This window comes from Microtus ochrogaster, linkage group LG2 (assembly GCF_000317375.1).
Source record: "Microtus ochrogaster isolate Prairie Vole_2 linkage group LG2, MicOch1.0, whole genome shotgun sequence".
In the NCBI taxonomy this organism is placed as follows: Eukaryota; Metazoa; Chordata; class Mammalia; order Rodentia; family Cricetidae; genus Microtus; species Microtus ochrogaster.
The window spans coordinates 20,192,308-20,216,967 of record NC_022028.1 but is presented as its reverse complement, the minus strand read 5'-3'; the positions used below and the strand labels follow the sequence as shown (position 1 = coordinate 20,216,967).

Sequence of the window (24,660 nt, the reverse complement as noted above, 5' to 3'; positions counted from 1 at the left end):
TCTAGCTGGGCCTCCACAGTTCACATCGCTCTCAGCACTGCTGCCTCCCAAGAGCCTACAAGGATGGCCCATTCTGCTCTGCTTACAACATTCAGACACTTATAAAAGCCAAGTCCAATCGTCATAAACAATCTTAAAAAAAAAAAAAAAAAAAAAAACCGAAATGGTAAGGCCTATCACAACAATAGCCCCTTCCTGGGTACCAGCTTCTGCCTTCACTACCTTTCTATTGCTGTCATGAAACACCATGACCAAGACTACTTACAGAAGGAGGGGGATATTTAGGCCTTGCAGTTCCAGAGGGACAAGAGCTCATCACCATAAGAAGGAACTGTGGCGGCAAGCACCAGGCACGGCAGCTGAGAGCGCACATCTCAAACCATAAACCGGAAACTAAGAGCTGTCTGGAAATGGTTCAAGGCTTTCGAAACCTCAAAGTTTGCCCTCCGTAATGCACCCCCCCCCAGCAGGGCCACCCCCTAAGCCTCCCCAAACATTGCCCCCACCTGAGGATCAAGTATTTGAATGTCCGAGAATATTGGGGACGTGGCATTCCAACGACCACAACTACGTAGGAATACACTAACGCGTTTCTAGTCGTACTTTATGCGACAGTATGTGCTGTCACCCGAGTTGTCCTCTGACGTCCCCTCATGAACTGTGTGACACACAGTCATCCACACACATCAATACGGCACATGCACACAAAATAAATAAAATTGGAATTTTTTTAAATTAAAATTACTCTAGCACCTCGAAGACTATTAAAGAAAAAAAAAAATAAGCAAACGTCAGAGTGACAGACTCATCTGGGGTCTCCAGTAGAAAGAGCAGCTCATTTAACTTTAAACTGAAATACAGGAATCCCCCCTGCCCCCCAACCGTATGCAGAGACCAGGAGCGGCAGGCAGCATGAGTTACCTGCATATGGGTACTGGTATGGCACGGCGTATGCCTGCCCGTTGGCAGCATAGACAACTTGAGTTCCTGCTGGGTATGCGCCACTGTATGGACCATAGCCATAGACCTGAAAAAAAGAGAAAGCCCTGTGAGAAATACAATTTTGAGGGTTTTGAGGGGCTGGGGATATGGCTCAGTGGGTAAAGGGACTTGTCACCTGGCCCGGTGACATGCATCCCATCCTGAAACTCACATCATGGAAGGAATGAACAAGTCCTAAAACTCACTCTCTGACCAGGAGCAGGGGTGTGTGGGGATGGAGAGGGGTGGCACACTTGGGAAGGAATTGGGGGGAGGAATGGAGGGAGAACAATAATGTGATTTTATTTTAATTAACATACATGCATGCATACATACATATATACATACATACATGCACACATGGGTGTCTGCTGACCTCTACAGGCATACTATGGCATGTCTAGATTGGATAATGGAGAAGCTATTAACTCAGAAATCCCAATGAGTATAAACAAAAAAGACCTCAGAAGAAGTGCGTTTTCTCTGCCCAGAGAAGCAAAGAAGGGATGGCCTAGCAAGAGGCAATATTTGCAGACAGTAGCTAACTCCTCCACGCTAAGCAAACACATACAAACCACCTGCAGGAGACCCTACTCCTACCACCAAAGGTGCAGAGTTCAGCTCTCGGCATCTACATCAGGAGGCTCACAACCACCTATAACTCTGGCTCTGGAGGACATGATGCCTCTGGCCTCTGGGGGCACCTGCACTTATGTGCACATTGCATCCACAGACACACATGCACACAATTAAATAAAATAAATACTTAGGAGGAGAAAAAAGGAAGTCAAGTAATTAGTTATATGGCATCGGCAGGTAAAAGCACCTGCCACCAAAGCCTGCGAACTTGAGTTCAAGTCCCAGGATCCACATGGTGTGAGGTAAGAACTGACTCCCACAGCCTGACCAATCCAACACACAAATAAACACATATCAGATACATACATAAATATAAATATATACACATCCTTTAATTAATAAATAAATCTATAAACCATGGATGAGGTAGCTCAGTGGAAAAGAACTGGCCTAGCATGTGTGAAGCCTTGAGCTTAATCTCCATCACTCACATAAAGAAAAAGAAAAATAAACCTTTACGAACAAAATATCTAAACATGAAAATATATATATAAACACTAGACTTTTTTGTTTCTTTTGAGGCAGAATCTCTAGCTTAAGCTGACCTCCTCTACAGCCAAGAATGACCTAGATCTCCTGATGGTTCCACCTCCATCACCCAAGCGTCGAGAGTCCAGGTGTGTGTTGCCACCCCCAGTTTATGCTGTGCTGGGGACTGAACCGGGGCCTCCAGTTTGTAAGACAAGCGCTCTATCAACCGAGCTACACCACTAGCTCAATAATTACTGTTTCACTGAAGTAAAGAGGATGAGGGATATTCTGTGATAACCAGGAAAGATTCTGAGTGTATTTCTAACTTTCCGATCCTGAGTCAAGATAAAACCACAACCAAAAAACAAAAGGAAAGACAAACAGAAATGGCAAAGCCACAGAGAGCCCCAGCTTCCCCCACTTGCCCGATCTCTGCTCAGATCTGCTCCCTACCTCAGGGGTTGGCGCAGCATAGGCAGCATAGGCGGGCGGTGAAGCGGCCACGGCAGTCTCTTCAGACAGGATTGTCGAGCCAACGTACGCCTGTGTGAGACAAGGGGGCTAGGACCAACAGCACATTTACTCAGCAAACGAAAGATCAACAGGCCTCAGCTCTCTGAGAAGGACGGGCCTCTCCTGCTGATCCAGGGGGAGCCTCCAGCCTCACTAAAACACCCTCTGAGTGTAGCAGCAAGTTGGAGGGTTCTGGCTCAGCCCTCCAGTCAGAGTGGAGCAAATGCTCCTGGCCTGGGAAGATGCTAGAGGCTCCACTGTTGCCCAACACTTAGACCAAGAGTCACCTCTCTCCATCAGGTCACATCTGAAGGGCTCCAGGAGCATGCTCTTTCTGTAATTCAAGAACTACGCCCCAGGGAAAAAGGAAAAACAGTAGCTCTTTTTAAAAATCCACACAAAGAATTGCACTGGGTGGGATTTTGCTGACTATATTAATTCTAATACAGTCGTCAATACTAATTTCATGAGCAGGGGCTGTGCATGAAAGATAGACAACTGGAGTCTGAAGTGAGCTTGGAGAAACAGGATCTGGCTGAGAGGAGCAGAGGACTGGGGTTTTGACTTCATTTCCACCTTCACAAATTCTTCTGTAAGCCCGATCTACTTTACCCTTTTCTCCCTACAAAGATACTGCAAAAAAGTAGAGCCCCATCCAAGAATGAACACGTTGACCACAAAGGTTCTGCCGGGGTTACAACAGGGTTTATGGTTTCTGTATCTCCTAAGGTCAGAAATAAAATTAGGGACAAAAACAAGAAGGTTTTGGTTTTCTTAAGAGGCTGCGATCTTATGGATAAAGTGGTCACCGTGGTTCTTTTTGAAGCTTTACTTGAAGATACAGCAGAATTCAAGGTGATGCAAACCCGGTGAAAGGAATTGCAGGAATCACTGGGACTGACACCCCTGGGGAGGAGGGTGTAGTCTTAACTACCGTCTCATTACTCCAACAAAATAACCAAATGAGAACAATCCAGGGGAGGGAGAATTAGTTCTGGATTACAGTTCTAGAGGGAGACAGTCCATCTCGGTCGGGAGGGCACAGCAGCAGGCAGGGGGCAGCTGCTCACAGTGTATCCTGGATCAGGACTGAATAGGAAGTCAAGACAGGCTCAAGGCCCGCCCCCAGGGACCCCCCCCCATTAGCTCCACCTCCTAAGGTTCTGTAACTTTCCCACACTGCTCCACCAGCTGGGAAACAAGTGTTCAAACAAGTGAGTCTATGGGGGATGTCTCATATTCAGATCTCAACAGGGACCTCCTACCGTAATCTGTAGGTTACGTGAGCACTGTCAGCAAGAGCCACCCTGCTCTGTCCAGCTCCGGGAGCAGTGCATGGTCAGGAGACCGCCCCCTCTCTCTTCCACTTCCTTCTCCCCACCTCCCGTTCTCCAGTTTGCTACACAGATCCAGGATGTGCAAACAGAACAGGAACCACCACGGGCAACTTACTGTGTTCGTCCTGGAATCCTGCAGTGTAAACTTCCAAGCCCTGGAGAAAAGAGAAAACAAAACAAACCCAACATTCCAGTGATTCTTAAATCCGGCTAGCATCAGTAGTCCTGGAAAGGCTTGATTAAAGAGAGACCTGTAGCCTGTAATCCCAGCACTTGGGAGACTTAAACACCATGACTACCATGAGCTGGAGGCAAACCTGTGCTGTAGATGAAGACCTTGTCTTCTACCACCCCAACCACATCAGAATAAACAGAACAAAACTTCAGGCCTTACCCCAAGACCCACCAAATCATCTTTTTCTCAAGACATGAACTAAGAAAAGATGTATACTTAAAGAACCGGTTTATAGTCTATACTGTTTAAACATAATATACGTTAGATTTTACATTTAATATTTTCTTCCCTTTAATACCTGTGAAATTGCTGTAAACCTTCTTTCTCATCAGCAGCCAACACTAGCTCGAAACCTACCGTGTAATCCAGGCTGACTCCAAATTCAATATCCTCCCACCTCAGCCTGCAGAGTATGGCCATTCGGCTGTATGCCAACACACTTAGCCTCTAATTCATTTTTAATAACTATTCCATGTTCCACGATATGAAGTGATTTCAATTGTCTCGGTTAGAGTTACAATCACTGTGATGAAAGTCCACGACCAAAAGCAACTTGGAGAGGAAAGGGTTCATTTCCATATAAGAGTTCAGCATCAAAAACAGGCAGGGCAAAACTCAAACAGGGCAGGAACCTGGAGACAGGAACTGAGGCAGAGACCATGGAGACTGTTGCCCTTCTCAAGGGAGCCTCCCTCCCCTCCGGTGTCAGGCGTGTGTCAGGCGTGTGTCAAGCAGTCATAAAACCAGCCAGCATGCCTGCAACACTTTTACCAACCAAAAGAATGCTTGCTGTCTGTTACCTTCGTGCCCCAGTTCTGTTTGTGAACTCCTGACCCTTCCACCCCTACCTCCCAAGTGCTGGGATGGCAGATGTACCCCAGCATGCCCTGCTTCCCTTGTAGCTCCTGTAAATATTTCTAGAGGATGAACCCTAATGAAGGGCTCAGCCAGAGAACACATCCATCGTATAAACAGATGGTAAATAAATAAAAGCTTTCGCTTCACTCGACAGTTGGAGAAGACAACCCACGTTTATTTCCCCATCTTTCCTCAGAGGTCTCTGTAGGGGATTGAATTACATGCCTTCAAAAGACACGCTCAATTCATGGTCCTAGTACTAATGGGTGTGATGCACCAGGACATAGGGCCTTTACACATGAAATCAAATGAAAATGGGGTCAAACTTTAAGGTCCTCAGTCCAACATGACTGACGTGGTGCAGATCCAGCAGAAGGCTATGCAACAACAAAAAGTCGGAACACACACACACACACACATTTTAATTTTAGTAAAAATTTAATGGAAATTTATTTATTTATTATATATACACTTTCCAGGAACAGTGCCAGATCTCATTACAGATGGCTGTGAGCCACCATGTGGTTGCTAGGAATTGAACTCAGGACCTCTGGAAGAGCAGCCAGTGCTCTTAACCTCTGAGCCATCTCTCCAGCCCCCCTTAGTAAAAATTTAAAAATAGATCCAAAGAAAGTTTATCCAGGCATTGTGGCACAGACCTTTAATACCAACAATGGGGAAACAGAGGTAAATGGATCTCTGTTGTGTGTGAGGTCTACATAGAGAGTTCTAAGTCAGCCAGGGCTACATTATCAATCAGTCACCTCCTGCCCCCCAGCCCCATCTCTTGTACACACATAAGACCAGTGTGAGTCTATCAATAAAAAGTACAAAGTGGCTGCTGACGGGTTTTGCCATTCACTCTGGGATCCTGCGTGTCTTAGCTACCGTTCTATTGTTTTAAAAAAGTACTTAATTGGGGGCTTGCTTATAGTTTCAGAGGTTTAGTCCATTATCATCACGGCAGGGAAGCATGGCAGAAGGCAAGCAGCACTGGGGAGTACCCGAGAGCCTCATCCTAATCCACAGGCAGGGAGACTCTGGGCTAGGCAGGGTTTTTGAAACCTTGAAACTTACCCCCAGTGCTGCACTTTCAACAAGGCCACACCTCCTAATCATTTTCAAACAGTGCCACTCCCTGATGGCTGAGCATTCAAATATGGGAGCTTAGGGTGGCCACGCTTATGCAAACTACCACACTGCTTGAGCAAGAGAGAAAGAACTCAGAATAAAGGGGACTCAGGAGATGGCTCAGTGGGTGAAAGCATTGCCCTTGAGAGTACAAGTATCTGAGTTTGAATCCCCAGAACTCATAAAAAAAAAATCCAGATGTTTAACATTAAGATGTAAAACTCAGCACTCCTACGAGAAATGAGGAGAGACAGGAGACTCTCAGGGAGTTCACGGGAAAATGAAAACCCAACAAGGCCATCTCAAAAACAAGGTGACAAATGAGGATCCATACTGATATTGTCTTCTGACCTCCACCCTGGCCATGGCACACGTGTGTCTTTCCACATTCACACAGTCATGCATACGCATGTACACACACACACACAGGGATACACACCCAAGAAAGAAATTAGATCAAGGAAGGCCCCTGCCGTTTTTCTCCCCTACAGTCCCAGCCTGGAGGGAAGCTCTACTCCCATTCTTCTCCCTTCCTGACAAGTGGAAATCAGAGCAGAAAATACTGTCAATTAAAGAATCTCATGATGAAATCAAAACTCACAGGCAATCGTCTGTGCTCTCGGCACAGAGACTGATGGTTTTGCCGTCTCGGCAGACGATCTGCAGCAGACAGTCTCTGGGCTTCCCATCTGGAGGCTGGATGTCTAGGAGAAACAAGCAGAATGAAGGACCACGCCGCAGCTTGTCTTTTTGTTTTTGTTTTTCTTTCCCTCCTCACTCATTCTTAGAGATAACAACCCACGGAAGTGAAGAACAAGATGGTGCATCACTACGTGCGGAAAACCAGGGGCCTAACTAAGGAGCAAGAGAGAAACAATCTAGCTAGCTGGCAAGGAAGACGCCATTTGTTCCCCGTAACGTGAGCATAAAGGAAGGATGACTGAGCCCCGCACCAATGTACTTCAGCATGGTTTCAAGAAACTGAGCAGACCACCACATATACACAGTGTCTACATCAGAAAACCAGCATGACCTAAGAGCGTACCACCTTTCCTGGCATTGCTAGCAGTCTGGCCCTGGAGGGGTGATCCATCTATCATGATGCTGATGATGTGTGTGCCCAAGCCGCACTATGGTTGCCCGGCCAGTGCCCAGTTTGATACTGGCAGCAGGCTGTCAGGAAAGAAGGCATGGCAGTTCCGGGCACTGCTTACCCCGACACTCATGTCCCATGCGGATATTGATGCAGTCCACCGGCATATGCACCTTATCCTCTACACTCTGCCGAGTCTGGTCATCATAGTAGATCAGGTGACCGTCAGACCACAGGTCAAACCAGTTCTTCTTCCAGCGCTTCAGAATAGTACCTGAGGGGTGTGGGGAGGGGGGGGGCGGAAGGGAAAGTCATCTTTGAGCTAAAACAATAAAGGTGTGGCGGGAACTGGCCACCCACAGAAAATTGACAGACACAGGCATGGCCTTGCCACTCCCACTTTAACAGTGCAAGCACAGGGGGCTGGAGAGATGGCTCAGCGGTTAAGAGCACTGGTTGCTCTTCCAGAGGTCCTGAGTTCAATTCCAAGCAACCACATGGTGGCTCACAACCATCTGTAATGAGATCTGGCGCCCTCTTCTGACCTGCAGGCACACATGCAGACAGAACACTGTATACATAATAAATAAATAAATAAATCTTAAAAAAAAAAAAAGCAGTGCAAGCACAGGAAGGCTACTAAGCAAAGCACAAGTAGCGAAATAAACAAGAAATTGAGACTGCACCCCTCTATGGGAATATCAAGGAAGAGAGGACAGGGCACATGTAAATGCCAAAGGATGGAGAAGAGATCTGTGGAACATTGCCATTTGGATACTGCCAGACACTGAGAAGATACAGCAGGTGACAACCAGTATTCAACGGGCTGACCCACCAGATGAATAATTCTCTGATGGGGAACCCCACTTGGAAAGGTCATGGGGTCCCTGAATGTAAATGACTGTCTGTCTCTGTCATTTTTCTCATATGCCACTAAAAACAGCTATGGGTATTTTTTTCTACTGCTTGCGTGTTTATCTCATGAAAATGTTCCATCTGCGGGCACACATAGAGGTATGGATGGTCAAGAAGATGATTTTTGCTTTATAATTCTGATGAATAGAAATAATACTAGGATATTATTCATTACTCTGACATAGAAAAGTATAGTACTCTTAGTCACAAAGACAACTAATTTTAGACTTTATAACAAATTGAAAGCAAACTGGTTGCCCCTAGAGATGAAAATACAAGGTCAATTTCCCAGGTATTTATTGCTGATTCATGGTCAGAGCACAAAGCAACTTTAGTAGACATGACCCTCTCAGCAATGAACTTTCTGCATGCACTCCCCAACCACAAGTTCAGTCAATTAACTGCTTAGTGTTGAAGTCCTGAATATCAATGTCACTTCCTGCCTGGGAACCCTGACCACTTAGAGCTACATGCTTACTTTGCTCACTGGCCGGGCAGCGCAAGCTTCCTAGACTGAGAGAAACTGTGTGAGCAGTAGGGTTCAGTTTCTTGTTGTTTATTCAAGAAGAGCTACGCGACCCTGAAGATGTGATTCATATTTGTCCAGAAGCTTTGGCTATGAGGGGAGCTGTGTGATGGGGAGAGAAGCGGTCAGAGAAGCGGGAAGAGATGCAGCTGAGGGGGTAGAGGGTTTGCAGGAGAGACGCATGTAAAGGAAACATATGTGTAAAGAGTTGGAACTGCGTGGAGAGATGTATGGCTGTGCAGGAGAGAGACATGTGTATGTAAAGAGAGATATGTAATTGTATGTAAAGAGATGTAACTGTGTAGAGAGACTGTCTGGAAAGAGAGATTATTTAAGATGGAGTAAGGTGGTTACCATCAGGAAAGCTTGTGTTTGTTCCTTTTTTTCTTAAGCTACCATCAGAAAGCGTGTGTTTCTCTCTTTACCCTCAGAAAGAAAAGTCTAGCCCAAAGACAGAGAAGAAATATTTTTAAGTTACTCAGTGCTCTGAGAGGCATTCTTTTCGCTACCCTGGGTGCAGTCCTGGGAGCTGGCCTCCCAGGCTGTGACAGTAAACAACACAGCCATTGTACTCATGAACACAGCAGCTGTGCATACCTGCACAAGGCCCACCCAAGACTGGGCCTTTCAACATTCCATCATGGATGGGAAAAACATGTAAGAATGATAATAATAACTTAAAAAAAAAAAAGGCTCACCTTCCAAGAGCATGGTGATGTTTAAGGAGAAAACCAGAGGCCAGCCAAAGAACTGGCAAAAGACTTGCCCTTGGGTCTGAGCAAAGAGGCCCATGTCCCCCATTCACAGGAGGTTGGGGGCACAAAACTCAAGAGAAGGCAGCCCTCTGGGACTGAGGCCACCCTCTGAAATACCAGTAAATCAGCGTTATTCTATTCACCTTGTCTAGGCTAAGGCTACCCACAGACCTGGGGAACACAGCACTGCTCCAGGTCTGGGAAGGGGTAACTGGCTCTCCCTGCCTGACAGCAGGTCAGAGTGGCAGCCTAGGAGAACAGCTGGATGGAAGAACACATCCACAGCTGCCAGATCTAGGAGACTGGACCTCGAGCCCAAAGAACAGTTTCCTCTGGAAACAGAAGGCCAGTGGGCCCACCAAGACACGTCTCCCTACTGATCCTTCTGAGGCCCCACATAGGACAGGCTATCCCCCACACACAGAGGCCAGAGGCAGGGACCCCAGGCGTGGTCAGACTCAGCAGCCTCAAGTCGGCCCTTAATAACAAAGAGCACAGCTGAGGAAGGGAAAGGGAAAGGAGCGGGAACTTCCGCACTTTCCAGTTCCTATCAACTCCGGGTTTCCACAAACAGTTCACGGAGCTCCAAAAATTCCCAGAGGAGATGCAAGAAACAGCGCTGACCAGATGTGGCTGTTTACAAACACGATCTGCTTCAGCAGACTCAAGCGTCTCTACTCACTCTGCCGCAGCAACCATCCGCTCTTCACAAACGCCATCCCGTCAGCTGCAGGAGAAAGAGCAGACAGGTTCAGAAGACATCACCCTAATCCAGGGCTTTCTGCTAAGCCAAAGGGGAGGTTTGCATTTTAAACTGGCTTGAATTAGGTTCCCAATGACTAACAGCATGAACATTCTCAAATAAAATTTCCAACAGTTACTGATTGAAATCAGTAAATTATCTCAGAGCACCAAATGTGTTCCCAGTCTCATCCTAGACACTATAAAGACTAACTAAGAATGATGTGTTTGTTTCATTTACTTTCTAGGTACGCATTCACGCTATAGAACCATTCATCGAGTGCTGGAAGGGAAAGGCAGAAGCCTAGTACCACCAGAGGGGAGCCAAGTCTCCTGGAAAAAGACGTCACTCAGCTCTGACAACTTGTGAGACCACCTCACAGGAGAGACAGTCAACCAATAATGAGCCAGTGATGCACTCCTTCCAGAACTACTTAGTTACGTATACTTCCTAACCTTCTATTTTAACCTAAACCTTGGGGCTGGACAGATGGCTCCGCAGGGCCCAGGTTCAACTCTCAGCACCCACATGGGGGCTCACAGCACATCCAATCACAGGGCACCCAACACCTTCTGGATTCTGAAGGCACTATATACATGTAATACAGACGTACACAAAACAACCCTACATGGGAAACATAGGTAAATAAATAGAAAAATAAATAAATCTTAACCTCGTATCAGACAGACCCTGAAAGGCAGACATGGTGGAAAGGGGTGTGCAGCTTTTTCGTTATCACTTGTCTGTCTGATTGGTCTGGTAGGGATCAGTGGTTGTCTGGCTTGTTAGTACTGCCAAGGCCCAGCCTCTCCCCATAAAAACACAGCAGCATCACTGTCAACGAAATAGCACACACTGTATCCCAAAAGTCAAAAACAGAATGTTCTAAAATCAAGAACATTCAGAGCTCTGGGTTAAAATAACCACAAGCAAAAAGGCAATAGGCCTGGGCTACAGCTCAGTGGCAGAGCACTTGAATGGAACCTGTGTGCCTTGGGTGCCACCCCTCAGCACCAGAAAAAAAGGGGGAAGCGGAAAGCAGAGCAAGAAAGGAAGGGAGGAAAGAAATCAGAGAGGGAGGGGAGGGGAAAAAGAGGAAGACGAGGTGGTGGTGGTGGTATCTTTCTCTCAGAAAGAAAAAGGAGGGGCTAGAGAGATGGTTAAGGAACTCTGCAGCCAAGCTCGATGACTTGAGTTCAATCCCCATCCCCAGGACCTAAAGTGGTGGGGAGGAGAGAAGCAACTCCCTCCAGTTGTAATCTGGTTTTTATGTATAACATGTATGTGCCTCCGGAGCGCTGGGGTTAAAGGTGTGTCCCGCCACTGCCCAGCTTAAATAAACATTTTAAGAGGAAAAAAAATCTGCTAGGAACTTAGGTTACAACCCAGCCACAGCATAGCATGGCATAGAGAAGGGCTCTGGGCTCAACCTTCAGAATAATAGATAAATCGCCTGTTTATGTGATTTTGAAAACAAACCACAGAGAAAGAGCAAAGGAAACGCATGAGATATTTTCCAGAACAAAATGATTCTAGTTTCCTCAACGAATTTTTCAAAGCTCCTTGGGGCTGGAGGGCGGTACCGCAAGCAGATGAGAGAGAAGGGAAGCACAGCAGTCGACAGCACACACTGCTCTTGCAGAGTTCAGTTCCCAGCAGCAACAGCAGCCGGCTCACAACCACGTCCAACTTCAGTTCCAGGGGATCCTATGCCGTCCTCTGAATTCATCGACACTGCACACTCAGGCATGCTTGGCTGCTGTTGTTTAAGCTCCTCAAACTAGTTGGGCTTGGTGGTAAGTACCTTTGATCCTAGGGTTCTAGGGCCTAGAGGCAGGTGGATCTCTAGAAGCTTGAGGACTGCGTTACCTACATAGTGAATTCCAGGCCAGCCAGGGCTATGCAGCGAGAAACTGTTACAAAAACAGACAGACAGACAGACAGACAGACAGACAGACAGACAGAAATAGAAGTAGATACTATATCAAAAGGGCAGCTTAGAAGAGTGAAAATGGGCACTTGAAACCTAGGGGAAAATGAATCCATATCCTGGGGCCATGGTCGTCACTCACATTTGTCTAAGAACAAACCAACACATTCCCCTTGAGGCCAGAGCTAGGTTTAACACTGACACATCAAAACTACCTTCACATAGACTGTCTCAGGGTTTCTAGTGTTCTGATAAAGCACCACTACCGTAAAAACTTGGGGAGGAAAGGGTTATTTTGCTCAGTGTTCCACACCATATTCTATCATCAAAGGAAGGAAGAAGTTTCTTCAGGGACTCTGACCTTGCCACATGATGCCAAGCCTCAATTTTGTGGTTCCTTCCATCCCGGCACTTTTACTGAGACCGAGAATGTACCTTTACTAATGGCCTTCACTTATTTCTCACGACCAAAACAGGAACTCAGGGCAGAAACCAGAGCAGAGACAATGGAGAAACAAATGATGCTTATCATCTTGCTCCTTGGTGGCCTGCTGGTCTGCTGCCTCATACCACCCAGGACTGCCTGCCCAGTACCACCCACATCAATCATTAAGTAAGAAAATTCCCTTCCAGTTACTTAGACTCTAATGGCATTTTCTCAGTTGAGGTTCCTCTTCCCGGGTAACTCTAACTTGTGACAAGCTGACAAAAACCAAACCAAAACAAATGACACCTTGTCAACTTGACACACAAATATAACACTATGAAACAATAACCTTTCCTTTTTTGTTTATCCCCAAAGTCTCGTGTTAATGCCAACAGCACAATATAAAGCATTTCAATTTTTTAAAGTCCCATTGTTACTAAAAATTCAACAAATTAAAAGTCCAAAGTTTCTTAAAATATTCAAAGTCTCTCTAAAAATCAACTCTCCCTAATATTCGAAAGTCTCTTAACTCAATTTATGTATGGATCCTGTAATAGGACATATCATGGCATCTATAACACATAATAGTGACACGCAGGGGTAAACTACAGAGCATGTGGCACTCAGCATGCCAAGCAAAGAGAGAAGCATTTCTGTCCTTTCAGAGACTAGTTGGGTCATGTATTCTGGGGGTACTCTCCCCACCGCCAGGGTGAAGTATATTAGCTATTACTCTCATCGCCGTAACAAGATAACAGACGAGAGCAATTTAAGGAGGGAAGGGTTTATTTCAGATTACAGGCTGAGGGGATAGAGTCCATAATGACAGGGAAGTCATAGCAGTGGGGACATGCAGCATCTGGTCACACGGCATCCGTCATCAGGAATCAAGCAGGTGGATGCTGATGCTCAGCTCAGTGTCTTTTTACTCAGTCCAGAACCCCAGCCCATGGTGGGGGGGGGGGTGCCATCCACATTTAGAGTGGATTTTCCACCTCCGTTAACCCAATCTAGAAACACTCTCCCAGGCTAACTCAGAGTTCTGTCTCCTAAATGATGCTAGATCTTGTCAAGTTGACAGTCGGTATTAATTAATCTTTGAAACTGACTCTCCTGGTATTTTTAACTTGCTGCTAAATAGCTACCTTGCATTGGGTTTTTTCTGTCAGGCACCATGGCAAACACTTGTATGTTATTTCAGCCATGTTTTCCATAGTCTTGTCAAGTAAATGATCTATTTTCACTTTACAGATGAAAAAGCAAACCAAATTAGCTGCCCAATGTGACAAATTAAGATGGGATTTGAACACAGGTCTTCCGGGTCCACAGTCTATGCTTAGAAACATTAGTCTTTATGAATCTTAAAAATATATGATCATAAAAGTGCTTCCTGACTTTCATTTGCTATAATACAGTCACTAAAATTCCTCCCTCCAATTTGAAAGCAATGAGAATTATTAGAAAATAAAGTAGGTAGATTCATCAAGGTTGTTTTTGTTGTTGTTGTTTTGGTGTATATTGTTTTTGTTCTGCCAACTTGACACAAACTAGAGTTACCTGGGAAGAGGGGCCTCAAGTGAGAAAAAGTCACCAACAGATTGCCTAGAGGCAAGCCAGTAGGGCATCTTCTCAATGAATAATTGGTGTGGGAGGGCCCAGACCACGGTGGGTGTGGCTATCCCTGAGCAGATGGTCCTGGGTTGTTTAAGAAATACAACCTAATAACATCTTTCCTCTCTCAGTTTGTACTATGTAGTTTTGGGTAGTTGCTGACACTAATCAAGTAATTCTTTATTTTCTTTGGCATCCACTAATGCAGAAGAAAGGCTGGAAAAAAGAAAGAAGCCACATATGAATCCGAGCTAAAAGCACAGCAAGTTTTCAGGAGTTAAGGAGAACCTGCCTCCCATCCACCCACTCACCCCATCTCCAGCTAGTCCTACAGGAGCACACTTCCGTGTGGCCGCTCTGACAGGACAGGGGATGGAACAAATCCATCAAAGGCTGTGCTGTTTTTATAGGATGCGCAAAAAAACAAAAACCTCATATTTCACAAAAGGTTAAGAAGGTTCATAACACTGTCTCTCAGATAAAAACAAAACACTTGGGGAGTTTCTTCAGCTCTGCCCTGGTCTTCTTGCCTCCTAGCTCCTGAGCCCTGTAGGCCTCAGGGAAACTTTTTCTTTACCCATCTCCCCAGCCTAACTGCTTATGTTGCAAATGGTATATACAGCTTTATGCTGGAAAGTTCCTTACAGGAATGAAGCCATATTAAGCATTACCTAAGTGCACAGCAGCAGGAGTCCACCATCCATATGATACAGTATTCACAGATATGACTTATTACTAACAATAGGAAATGACAAGGGGCAGGAAGGGCATATAAGAGCACTTTTAACCTCTATATGTTAAGGACATGTGTGTAACATGTGTTGTTGAAAGGAATCTGTCCATGGTTGGCTGTTCTGAGTTAACCCCTGACCCAGGTGGCACAGGGAGGAACACAGGACTCAGCATCTTTAGGAATGCCCAAACCCAGTTAAACGGAGACTGTAATGGAGAAGAGCAGACCAGAAGGAGGAATGCACAGACGCCATAAACTTCAGGGACTAGGCTGACCTCCTGATCAGAGAGCCCGAGGCTGTGTCTGGAATGGCGGACTGCTTGTCCATCCTGCCCCCCCTCCCCGCCCCAGGCTATATCACCTGCTGGCTGCAGCTGACTCATTAGAAGGTGTTCAGGGTATAAACCTCTCAGATCACTGGCTCTCTGCCAAAACCACAGCTTACAGGCTCAGTTTCCAGAGACAGAGAAATAAGAGAATAGAAAGGGGTTGGGGCAGAGAGACAGACATGGTGAGAGAGTGAGAGAGATTGACTTCATAAACTCAGTCTTTATTATCAGAGAAATTACTTACAAAGGAGAGCTAACACCCTTAAGTTACCAAACACCTGTGTGTCTGACAGGAAAACACCCTAAGAGAATTTTGATTTCTGTCCTGAGGAAGATCCGTGGGAAATCTTTCACACTCAAAATAAACATCACAGACAATAGAGAAACCCAGACAAGCACCTGCCTGGCTAGAGGGTCCCAAGCCTCCTGTCTTAACCATAGCCCACTGACCACCCAGAGTCCTGGGCCCAGGAAACACTCCAAACACCCTAAGGAAGAAGCCTGCAGCAGCACTCCCAGTTACCTGCCCTTTTTCACTCGGGAGGCAAGCCCACAGCACAGACTGGAGGACACACAGCCATGTTTGGTCAATGATTCCTTCAGCAAACACTCATCACCCTAAGAAAGCAGGCAATAAATCCCAGTTGTCAACCTACCATTTCCTGTAAAGTGGGACAAGTCACTTCCTGGACTGGTTGCGTCTGAGATCACAAGAGAAAAGCGTTCCTATTTTAGTAAAATAGAACACACACACACACACACACACACACACACACACACACAGCTTCTTGGAAGGAATTGATCAGTGTGTTCTGAATCAGCCAGGCAGTCTCTAAACTCTGTGACCTCTCCACCTACTCTAAAACACTGGGGATTATTCCACTCCTTTATGAACTGAGAGCTACAACAAACAATTTCTGCTTACCCCAAATAAAAATGTCTGGCCTCCCAAGGTCTAGATCTAGCTGGATAACAATGAAACACTTGTACAATCAAACTCCTAAAACTAAAGACGGTCTAAGACCACAGACCATGAAAGCACAGGGAACGGGGGAGGGGGGGGGCACCAGAGCTGCTCAACGGTGACCCAAGGATAACCCAAGGGTCTTAGTGAAGCAGCGGCGGTCCTTTGCGCGGCCACAGGAATTATTAAGAGGGGCCAGAGAGGTCCCATCCTCAGCAGAGCGCCCCCCCTCCATCTCACCCGCCATGGTGGAGAAGGGGAGAGGAATGTAGGACTAAGCGGCTCTACGGAAGATACCATTAGGATAGGGAACACTGGGGAAGGGATGCGCTCAGTTGGAGAGGATACAATCAGGATGTGGGTCTTTGGGGAACCAGGAAAGGTCCCTTGGGGTAAGGGGAGGGGCACGAGACTGGACCAGACGTGGGACAGGGAAGGATAAGATTATGGTGGGAAACACTGGGGAAGCCCGCAGGGACCCAGTTAAAGAGGGAGGGGTGCTAGGTTAAGCAAAACCATTAAGTGAGGCTATGCAAGAAAGACACAGATCAGGATGGAGACAATGAACGAGGAAGGGGAAGCAACGGAGACTTGAGGGGGGGGGAATACAACCAGGATGGGGGACACGGAAAGAGACAGGAAGGGGAGGGAGATACAATAAGGATGGGGGAAGGGGAAGGAGGTAGGAGATGGAGGGAAAACAAGCAAGATTCTGGACACTTTGGGATGTAAGGAGGAGGCAGAGGCTGAGGTAGTACAATCAGGATAGGGACACTGGAGGAGAGGCAGGAGCTGGGGGAGGGAGATTACAATAAGGAAGGCGACTTTTGGGAAGAGGGAAGGTTAGAATGGAGACGCTCGAGAAAGGGAAGAGAGCAAGAACAAGGGGGAGCTTCGGAGACGGGAGAAGGAACGGGGGCTGAGAGGGGTCGCCGAAGAAGAAGAGAGGACTTGAGGCTGAGGAAGTGGGCGCGGCCAGCAAGGTTGGCGTCCCCCAGAGACAAGCTTGGAGAGGGGGTGTAGCAAAACGGGTTACCCCGGGTGGGCGTGGAGCACAGCCGGATGGGGTACGCCGACAGGGGAGGTCCGGGAAAGGGTCGCAGGCGAGCGCAGTGGGGCTCCACGGGCACAGTCACCTGCGAAAGATCAGGCCGCTAGGCAGGAATCAGGCTGAGAATGCAAGGTCGTCGCTGGTTTCTTCCACTCTTGGCTGAGCGCGCAAGACCAGGGACTGCGTCACTGCCTCGCGCGCATGCGCGGGAGGCAGGTGCCCGCCGGGGTGCGGGCTGGAGCCTAAAGGGTTAAGAGCCTGAAGCACTTAACAGGAGCTTAGAGACCAGCTCAAAGGCGGTTCTAAGTATCCTAATCTTGGCCTCTAAACACAGAGCTTCGTGGATAAGTGCGTGGCAGCCAAAACCAAGGGCAAGCTGAACCTGGAACATCCGGGAGCCAGAAAAGAGGACTTGCGTGCTCAACAAAACTGGGAAATGGAGCTGTCAAAACTGAAATAGCAACCAAGGAGCAAAGCTGGAAGTCTCCGCAATAAGTTACATAGGATTGTTATAGCTTAGAATATAAAATATAACTATTAAAGAAATAAATGAAGAAGGATCCGGGTGTGTTAATACAGGACTATAATCCCAGAACTGGGAAGGCTGAGTCAAGAGGATCACAAGTTTGGGGCCAGCCTGGGGTACAAAGCCACTGTCTCAAAAACAAAAACAAACAAAAATCTAGCTCATAAAGAGGGAATGGTGGCCTGGCGATGGTGGCACACGCCTTTAATCCCAGCACTCGGGAGGCAGAGGCAGGTGGATCTCCGTGAATTCGAGACCAGACTGGTCTAGAAGAGCTAGTTCCAGGACAAACTCCAAAGCTACAGAGAAACCCTGTCTCGAGAAAACAAAGAAATTAAGAAAAAAAGAGAGAGAGAGAGCATGGTGATACACAACTGGTGTATATAACATGGTGATGGTAACACTTGGGAAATGCAGTAGGATGAAGAGGTCCACAGTCATCCTTGGCTACATAGGGAGCTCCAGGCCAGTCTGGAAATTCACGAGATTCTGTTTTCAAACAACAAAACTATCATACTTTTTAAATGATAGTTCCTTGTGTATCTCATTATGTTGTTTCTAGGTTCTTTATGTCTCGAACAATGAATCAGACAAGGCACAGAATAGAAATAGTGAAAGTGTGCATTTGTTTAAAAAGAAAATGTGTAGAATACACTCCCCAGAATGGGAACAAGCCTGAGCAAGACCCAAGATCCTAAGGCCTAAGACCCAAGGGTACCCATGTCCTTTCGGAGTGTTCTTTTCATGAACTCGGGTAGAGGGAGGAGCAGATTCCCCAGATGAAAATTGGGAAGCCCCCCTACCATGACTGAAAGGTGGACTTAGGTTTAAATAGCTTTGGATCATCTTTAAGTTGGTGGGTCGGGTTGTATGTTCTATAGCTTTAAGCATATGCCCCCTCATGATTATACAGGGGACAGTAAGCAGGACTTTTTCTTTAATAGTCCAGTTCAAGGGAAAACTTTGTCTCACAGCTCTTACAACCAAAACTGGTTGACGATGGGATTGTTTATCTGCCCTTCTGCCATGAAATGCCTGACCCCAAATTACCTAAAGGGAGGAGATACCAGGTGCTGCCCCCATGGGATAGAGACCAAGGGAAGGTACCTACCGATCATCAGCCAGGCCCTATGTCCACCTACGTCAACAGAATCTATAGATGCTGTGCTGGTTAGTTTTCAGCACCTTGACACTAACGAGGGTCATTTGGGAAGAGGGAACATCATCAGATCTATCCATGGGTAAGTCTATGAGGCGTTTTCTTGATTGATGATTGATGCTGGGGAGTCTATGCTGCTATGGAGATGCAATCCTTAGGAAGGTGGTCCTGGCTTGTAGGAGGAAGCAGGCCAGTACGCAGTGCTTCTCCATGGTCTCTGCTTCACTTCCTGCCCTGCTTGAGCCCCTGCCTTGGCTTCCTTCAATGACAGACTGTGAAAGAGATATGTGAGCCAAATAAACCGTTTCCTCCCCAAGCTGCTTTGAATCGGGATTTTTTTTTTCACAGCAATTAAAAATGCAGATGTTTTTCTTCTTCCTACTTTTCTGCATTTACTAAATTTTCCCTTCACTTTAGGTTAAATATATGTGTGTGTGCATGTGTGGTGGGGGGGAGAGTATGCAGACGTAGTGCAGCTGAGGACAGAGAAGTGGTTAAGAGCAGCCAGTACTCTTAACTGCCAGCCATCTCTCCAGCCCTACAGATTTTCTTTAATAAAGACAGACAGACAGTCAGACAGATAGATAATTTAACTGATGAAAGGATAATTTAAATAATAGAAAAAGGTAGTGTTTGAATACAGGTTGGTATAAATATGTGGTCCAGGAACTGGTGAAGATGCTGAAGTGTCTGTTCGTCTGTTTTCTGGCTTAGTGAAATGGGCTTTGGGTCTCAGTTCCCTATCAAGAAGAGGAGGAAGAGGAAGGCCCACTGTGGGTGAGGGAGCATGCGCACCTGCTCTCAGAAGGCCCGCGGTCAATGAGTGAGCGCCCACTCTAGCCCACGTGTGTCTGTACTGAAAGTTTAGCTTCCCAGTCTAAGCTCAGCAGGTGGCCATGAGGGGCCACACTGGAATGCAAACACACCCTGCTGCCTCTGTGGCCTTCAGTTCAGTCAAATTACTTTGTGACTAATCCCACTTCCTTGTTTACCTCAGTTACTAGTATGATAAAAGAAAGTGCAGTGGGGCGTGGTGGTGAATACCTGTGGGTTCAGTACCTGGAAGGCAGAGGTCTAGATTCTGAGGCCTACTGAACATGCTAAATTTAACTAGAACTTTACTTTCTCAAAAACTTTCAACCTGGGGCCTGTGAGATGGCTCATTGGATAAAATGTTTGGCAAATAAACCTGAAGTCCTGAGTTGTGTTTCCTGAGCACGTCAAGGTCAAAAAAGAAAAAGAACTCCACAAAGTTGTTCTCTGGCCTCCGCGTGCACATCATGGTGTGTGCCCTCTCACATCATAAATACACACACATAATAATAACAATAATAATAATAACAACAACAATAATAATAAACAATCTTTGCCTCCAGTTAGTTGGTTGATTTAAAACATATTTTCCCATTAACTCTTTATCTAATACAACAAATTAAAACTCTAAAAAAAGTGAGCAATGAACTCATAAGTAAGTCATTCACAGAAGAGAAAGAGCACATGCAGCCAACATTCTACAAAATAAACATAGTTATAATCTAAAAAGTACAGCTGAAATGAATAAAATATAGATTTTCAGTTATAAAAACTACAAAAATAGTGAAAATCCAATGTGTAAGAAGTTGAATAAATTGACGAATAGCAATCCTGTTTGTATATTTATAAGTTGGTACAATTCTTCTGGATAAAAGTTTGATAGTATCAAAAACTAAATGACTTCATCTTGAATAGGCATACCCTCACCTGTATTCCTACTTTAAAAGGTGCAGGAAGATCAGGAATTCAAGACCAGCCTCAGCTAAATAATGAGTTTGAGGCTAGCCCGGGCTACATGAGACCCAAACAAACAAACCCACAAATCCATCTCTTTAAATCACCTATTTGGGCTGGAGAAGATGGCCCAGAGAGTAGGAGTGGGCACTGCTCTTCCAGAGGAGCTCAGTTCAGTTACCAGTGTCCAGTTAACAACTTCTCATTACTCCAACCACGAGACATATGACATCCTCTTCTTGATTTTTGAGGGTACCTGCACTAATGTAAGCATGAACCCCCCATACACATGTACAAATAACTAAAATTAGAAAAATCAGTGATTTTTTTTGAGATAACTATCCAGGGTACATAAAAACTCTAATCAAAAATTGTTTACAGAGAAGCCATGTAGCCCTGCCGGAGACAGATGCAGAAACTTTACCTGGTAAGCCACAGCCTCGTGGCACTACACAGATTAATGAGGATGGGTTAAATTAATATGTAACAGCTAGCCAATAAGAAGCTAGAGCTAATAGGCCAAGCAGTGTATTAAATAATAGAGTTTCTGTGTAATTATTTCAGGTCTGAGCTGCCAGGAACAAACAAGCAACCTCTTAGTACAAATTGGCGCTCCAACATGTGCTTACTAAATCCACATAAAACCTGAGAGAGCTTTAAAAAGAATTCTAGAAACACACAAAAACACAGGATTTAACACAGCTTCTTGCTGCTTGCTGGCAGCGTGCCACAGCTCCTTTAAGAGAGGTCTTCCTGATTCAGCAGCGGCAGGAAAAAAGCTGCGCAGTTTCAAAATGGCAGCTTCCTGGGACACACTGCCAGCACGAACTCTGGCTCTTTCAGGAGATCAAGCATTTAAATGGGGTCTGTGAGCAGAATGCTACAACTTGCTTAATGGAGACAGACCCACTGTGTGCCTAAAAATGGGGCATAAAAATGGGGCAACAAACATGCCTCTGGTATGTTGGACTGGGCTGAGCAAGCAGACAGGGCTACATATTCCCTAGCCACACACACTAAGTATAAAAAACAGTTCTGGTCAGAAAAGGATTACAGATATGTAATAAAATACCTCTAAATGAGACACAGAGTGTTTAAAAAATGTATATAGGCTTGGGGGAGAGAGAGAAATGAGTATAAAGAGTTATAAACGTAAATGGTTTATAAAAAATAAAATAAAGTCTTTAAAGAGGGCTGGAGAGATGGTTAAGAGCATTGCCTGCTCTTCCAAAGGTCCTGAGTTCAATTCCTGGCAACCACATGGTGGCTCACAACCATCTGTAGTGAGGTCTGGTGCCCTCTTCTGGCCTGCAGACACACACACAGACAGAATATTGTATGCATAATAAATAAATAAATAAATAAATAAATAAATAAATAAAGTCTTTAAAGAGACAGAGTATAGACAGTCATAGATTAAAGAAATAAAGAAAATAAGCCACATAAAGATAGAATATACACAGAGTCTAGATTATGTATATCATTGTGTTTTCTTTGAATTTTTTTTCTTTGAATTTTTTGATTGTTAAGATCCACACAAGGAGAGACATTTCATTGTATGGACTGCTAAGGTAAGCCAACATAAAGGTATCTTGATTCCAAAATTTGAGTCTAAGGATATGATGCTTTGGAAAAGAGATTTTTCTTTTGTTTCCACAGAGGATGAGAACCTGTGGAATCTTTCCAGACTAATGTGGTTTGATGGACCAATATCCTCTGAAAAATTACCATGAACACCCCCAAAAATTACTTCACCCAACAGAAAGCAGGAAGCAGTTTGGAGAGAACTATACCCAAACTTCTTAAATAATTGTTTATAAACATTTGTTTACATTTAAAGGTGCGTATGCTATAGAGATTTGCATTGGTATGGATCTTGCTTTATTGATACAAATTTACTGTCAATTTTGTTATATGTATATTTCTGCTCTTGATTAAGGCATTGTGGTTGTCCAGTTCATTTAAAATGTAATGTATAATTAAGAAATATAGGTTAATAGATAGCCATCTATAATAGTTAAACTCATAGTCACGTTAGTTAAGTTTTCTAGATATATAGAAATATATTTCAATTAGATAGATATTTTTTAAATCTTTCAGAGACCTTCAGAATAAGGCATTTAAAATGTTTTAAGAAGTTAGGACTTTTCATGACATGAAACATATCTGCTCCTGGCAGCACCAGTTACTTCAAGAGGAAGATGGGCATCGAAGAGGCTCCTTATGAAGTTTGCTAGCCATTTGGGCAAGAAACTGATCCTGCCTAGACTTACTTAATTGGACATGCAGTACCCACATAGAAATGACTGCTGAACTTGCCTAAAGGTGAGACTGTCCTTCAGGGTTCCTGATTCATTTAAGACTCTGCTAGACATTCTGCAGAAAGTAACTGACAAATTGCCAATATAGGCAGAACTGTCTTTGAGATTTCCTGCTTCATGGAAAAGTCTGCTGGATACTTGGGACTGTGGGCTGAAGATGGATGCTCCAATGATACAGAGGAACCTTGGGTGACTGTCCAGGCAGTGAGATGTCTCTGTCAATTCTAGAGTTTTGGGAGTTGCTTACAATATACTTCCAGTTTACTTAGGTAATATATCCTTCTGGAGTCTTTGATGGAGTTGAAGAGTAAATAGTTATAGTTTTCCTTAGTTATGATAAAAGATAAAGTATATGTAAGTATTGTAACTGTAATGCCTGCTTGATAACTATTTTGTATATGTAATTTTACTATGTTAAAATTAAAACTGTCCCTTTTATTTAAACAGAAAAGGGGAGGTGATATGGAATTCCCCTCTGTATGCTGTGAATACCACTGGTTAATAAAGAAACTGTCTTAGACCTGTGCAGGCCAGAATAGGGCAGGCGGGGAGAACTAAACTGAATGCTGGGAGAAAGAAGGCAGAGTCACGCAGAAGCCATGTAACCCCGCCAGAGACAGACACCAGAACTTTACCCAGTAAGGCACAGCTTTTTGGCTATATGAAGATTAATGGATATAGGTTAAATTAATATGTAAGAGCTAGCCAATAAGAAGCTAGAGTTAATAGGCCAAGCAGTATTTTAAATAATATTTAAAAATTGTTTACAAAGATGGATATCATGAAGGTAATGAATGGAAACCAGAACAACCATAGATACAATTAAAACATTACCCAGTTAGCAAAATTCATAAAGTCCATAGCAAGCATCATATCTTACTGGGGATAGTGTGGCTATCCTGGAAGTACAGACACCTTGAAGCATAGTATTGCACTTTACAGTGATTTGGGGGGGGGGTGAGTGCATGCATACTACCGCACGCATGTGAGGGCAGAGGACAACATTCAGGGATGAATTCTCTTCTTCCACTGTAGTTTCCAAGGACTGAATGAAAAGTCATCAGGCTTGGACAGTGAACGCTTTTACCAGCTGCGCCATCTTGTCAGTCCTAGACTATAATTTTTAATAATGGCTGTACTTGGGAAATGACAGAAATTTGTCTTCAAGCTCTTACAACCACAAGCTCAATTATCTGCCTCCTAGTGATGGGTACACTGGTGCCCGGTTCCAAGCTATAATCAGCGAATTGCTGTGAGCATTTCTGTACAAATCTTTGCAGGAATGTATGGTTCCACTTCTCTGAAGCACAATTTGTAGGATGGTTGTTTGGATGTATGTTTAGTTTTATAAGAGACAACCAAACTTTTTTCTGAAAGAATTATGACAGTCTTTGTACTTCTAGAAATATATGAGGTTTCTATTTTGTGTCTAATTTTAGATACATTGATATGAGTCAAAGCTGAAAGAAGAACTTCATGAATATTATCTTTCTCCTGATCACGCCCACACATGCTCAGTTCCCACTCTATCGCAGCCTCACCACAGGCAATTTATGCTGTTTGTTTTTTAATGCTTTTTAAATTTCACGATATTTTATTTTTTTATTATTTATTTATTTATTTTGGGGTTTTTTTTTTTTTTGAAA

General features: G+C 44.8%; 1 protein-coding gene across 3 annotated transcripts in view; it reads right to left on the bottom strand.

Moving 5' to 3' along the window:
- The window catches only part of Plekhb2 (pleckstrin homology domain containing B2), a 26,139-nt gene extending 8,717 nt beyond the window's left edge, over positions 1-17,422 (bottom strand). The window contains exons 1-7 of one of the 3 annotated variants that reach the window (XM_013351077.2): positions 17,227-17,422; positions 10,137-10,181; positions 7,380-7,532; positions 6,767-6,869; positions 4,057-4,096; positions 2,545-2,634; positions 922-1,027 (exon numbers count right to left, since the gene is read on the bottom strand). In XM_013351077.2, the coding sequence (XP_013206531.1) occupies positions 922-1,027; positions 2,545-2,634; positions 4,057-4,096; positions 6,767-6,869; positions 7,380-7,532; positions 10,137-10,173 (529 nt within the window). In that variant the 5' untranslated portion in view covers positions 10,174-10,181; positions 17,227-17,422. Of the gene's footprint in view, positions 1-921; positions 1,028-2,544; positions 2,635-4,056; positions 4,097-6,766; positions 6,870-7,379; positions 7,533-10,136; positions 10,182-15,882; positions 15,905-17,226 lie in introns of those variants that run through there. The other 2 variants (XM_005359916.3, XM_026785491.1) reach the window with 2 other exon arrangements.
- Positions 17,423-24,660: the final 7,238 nt, after the last annotated feature.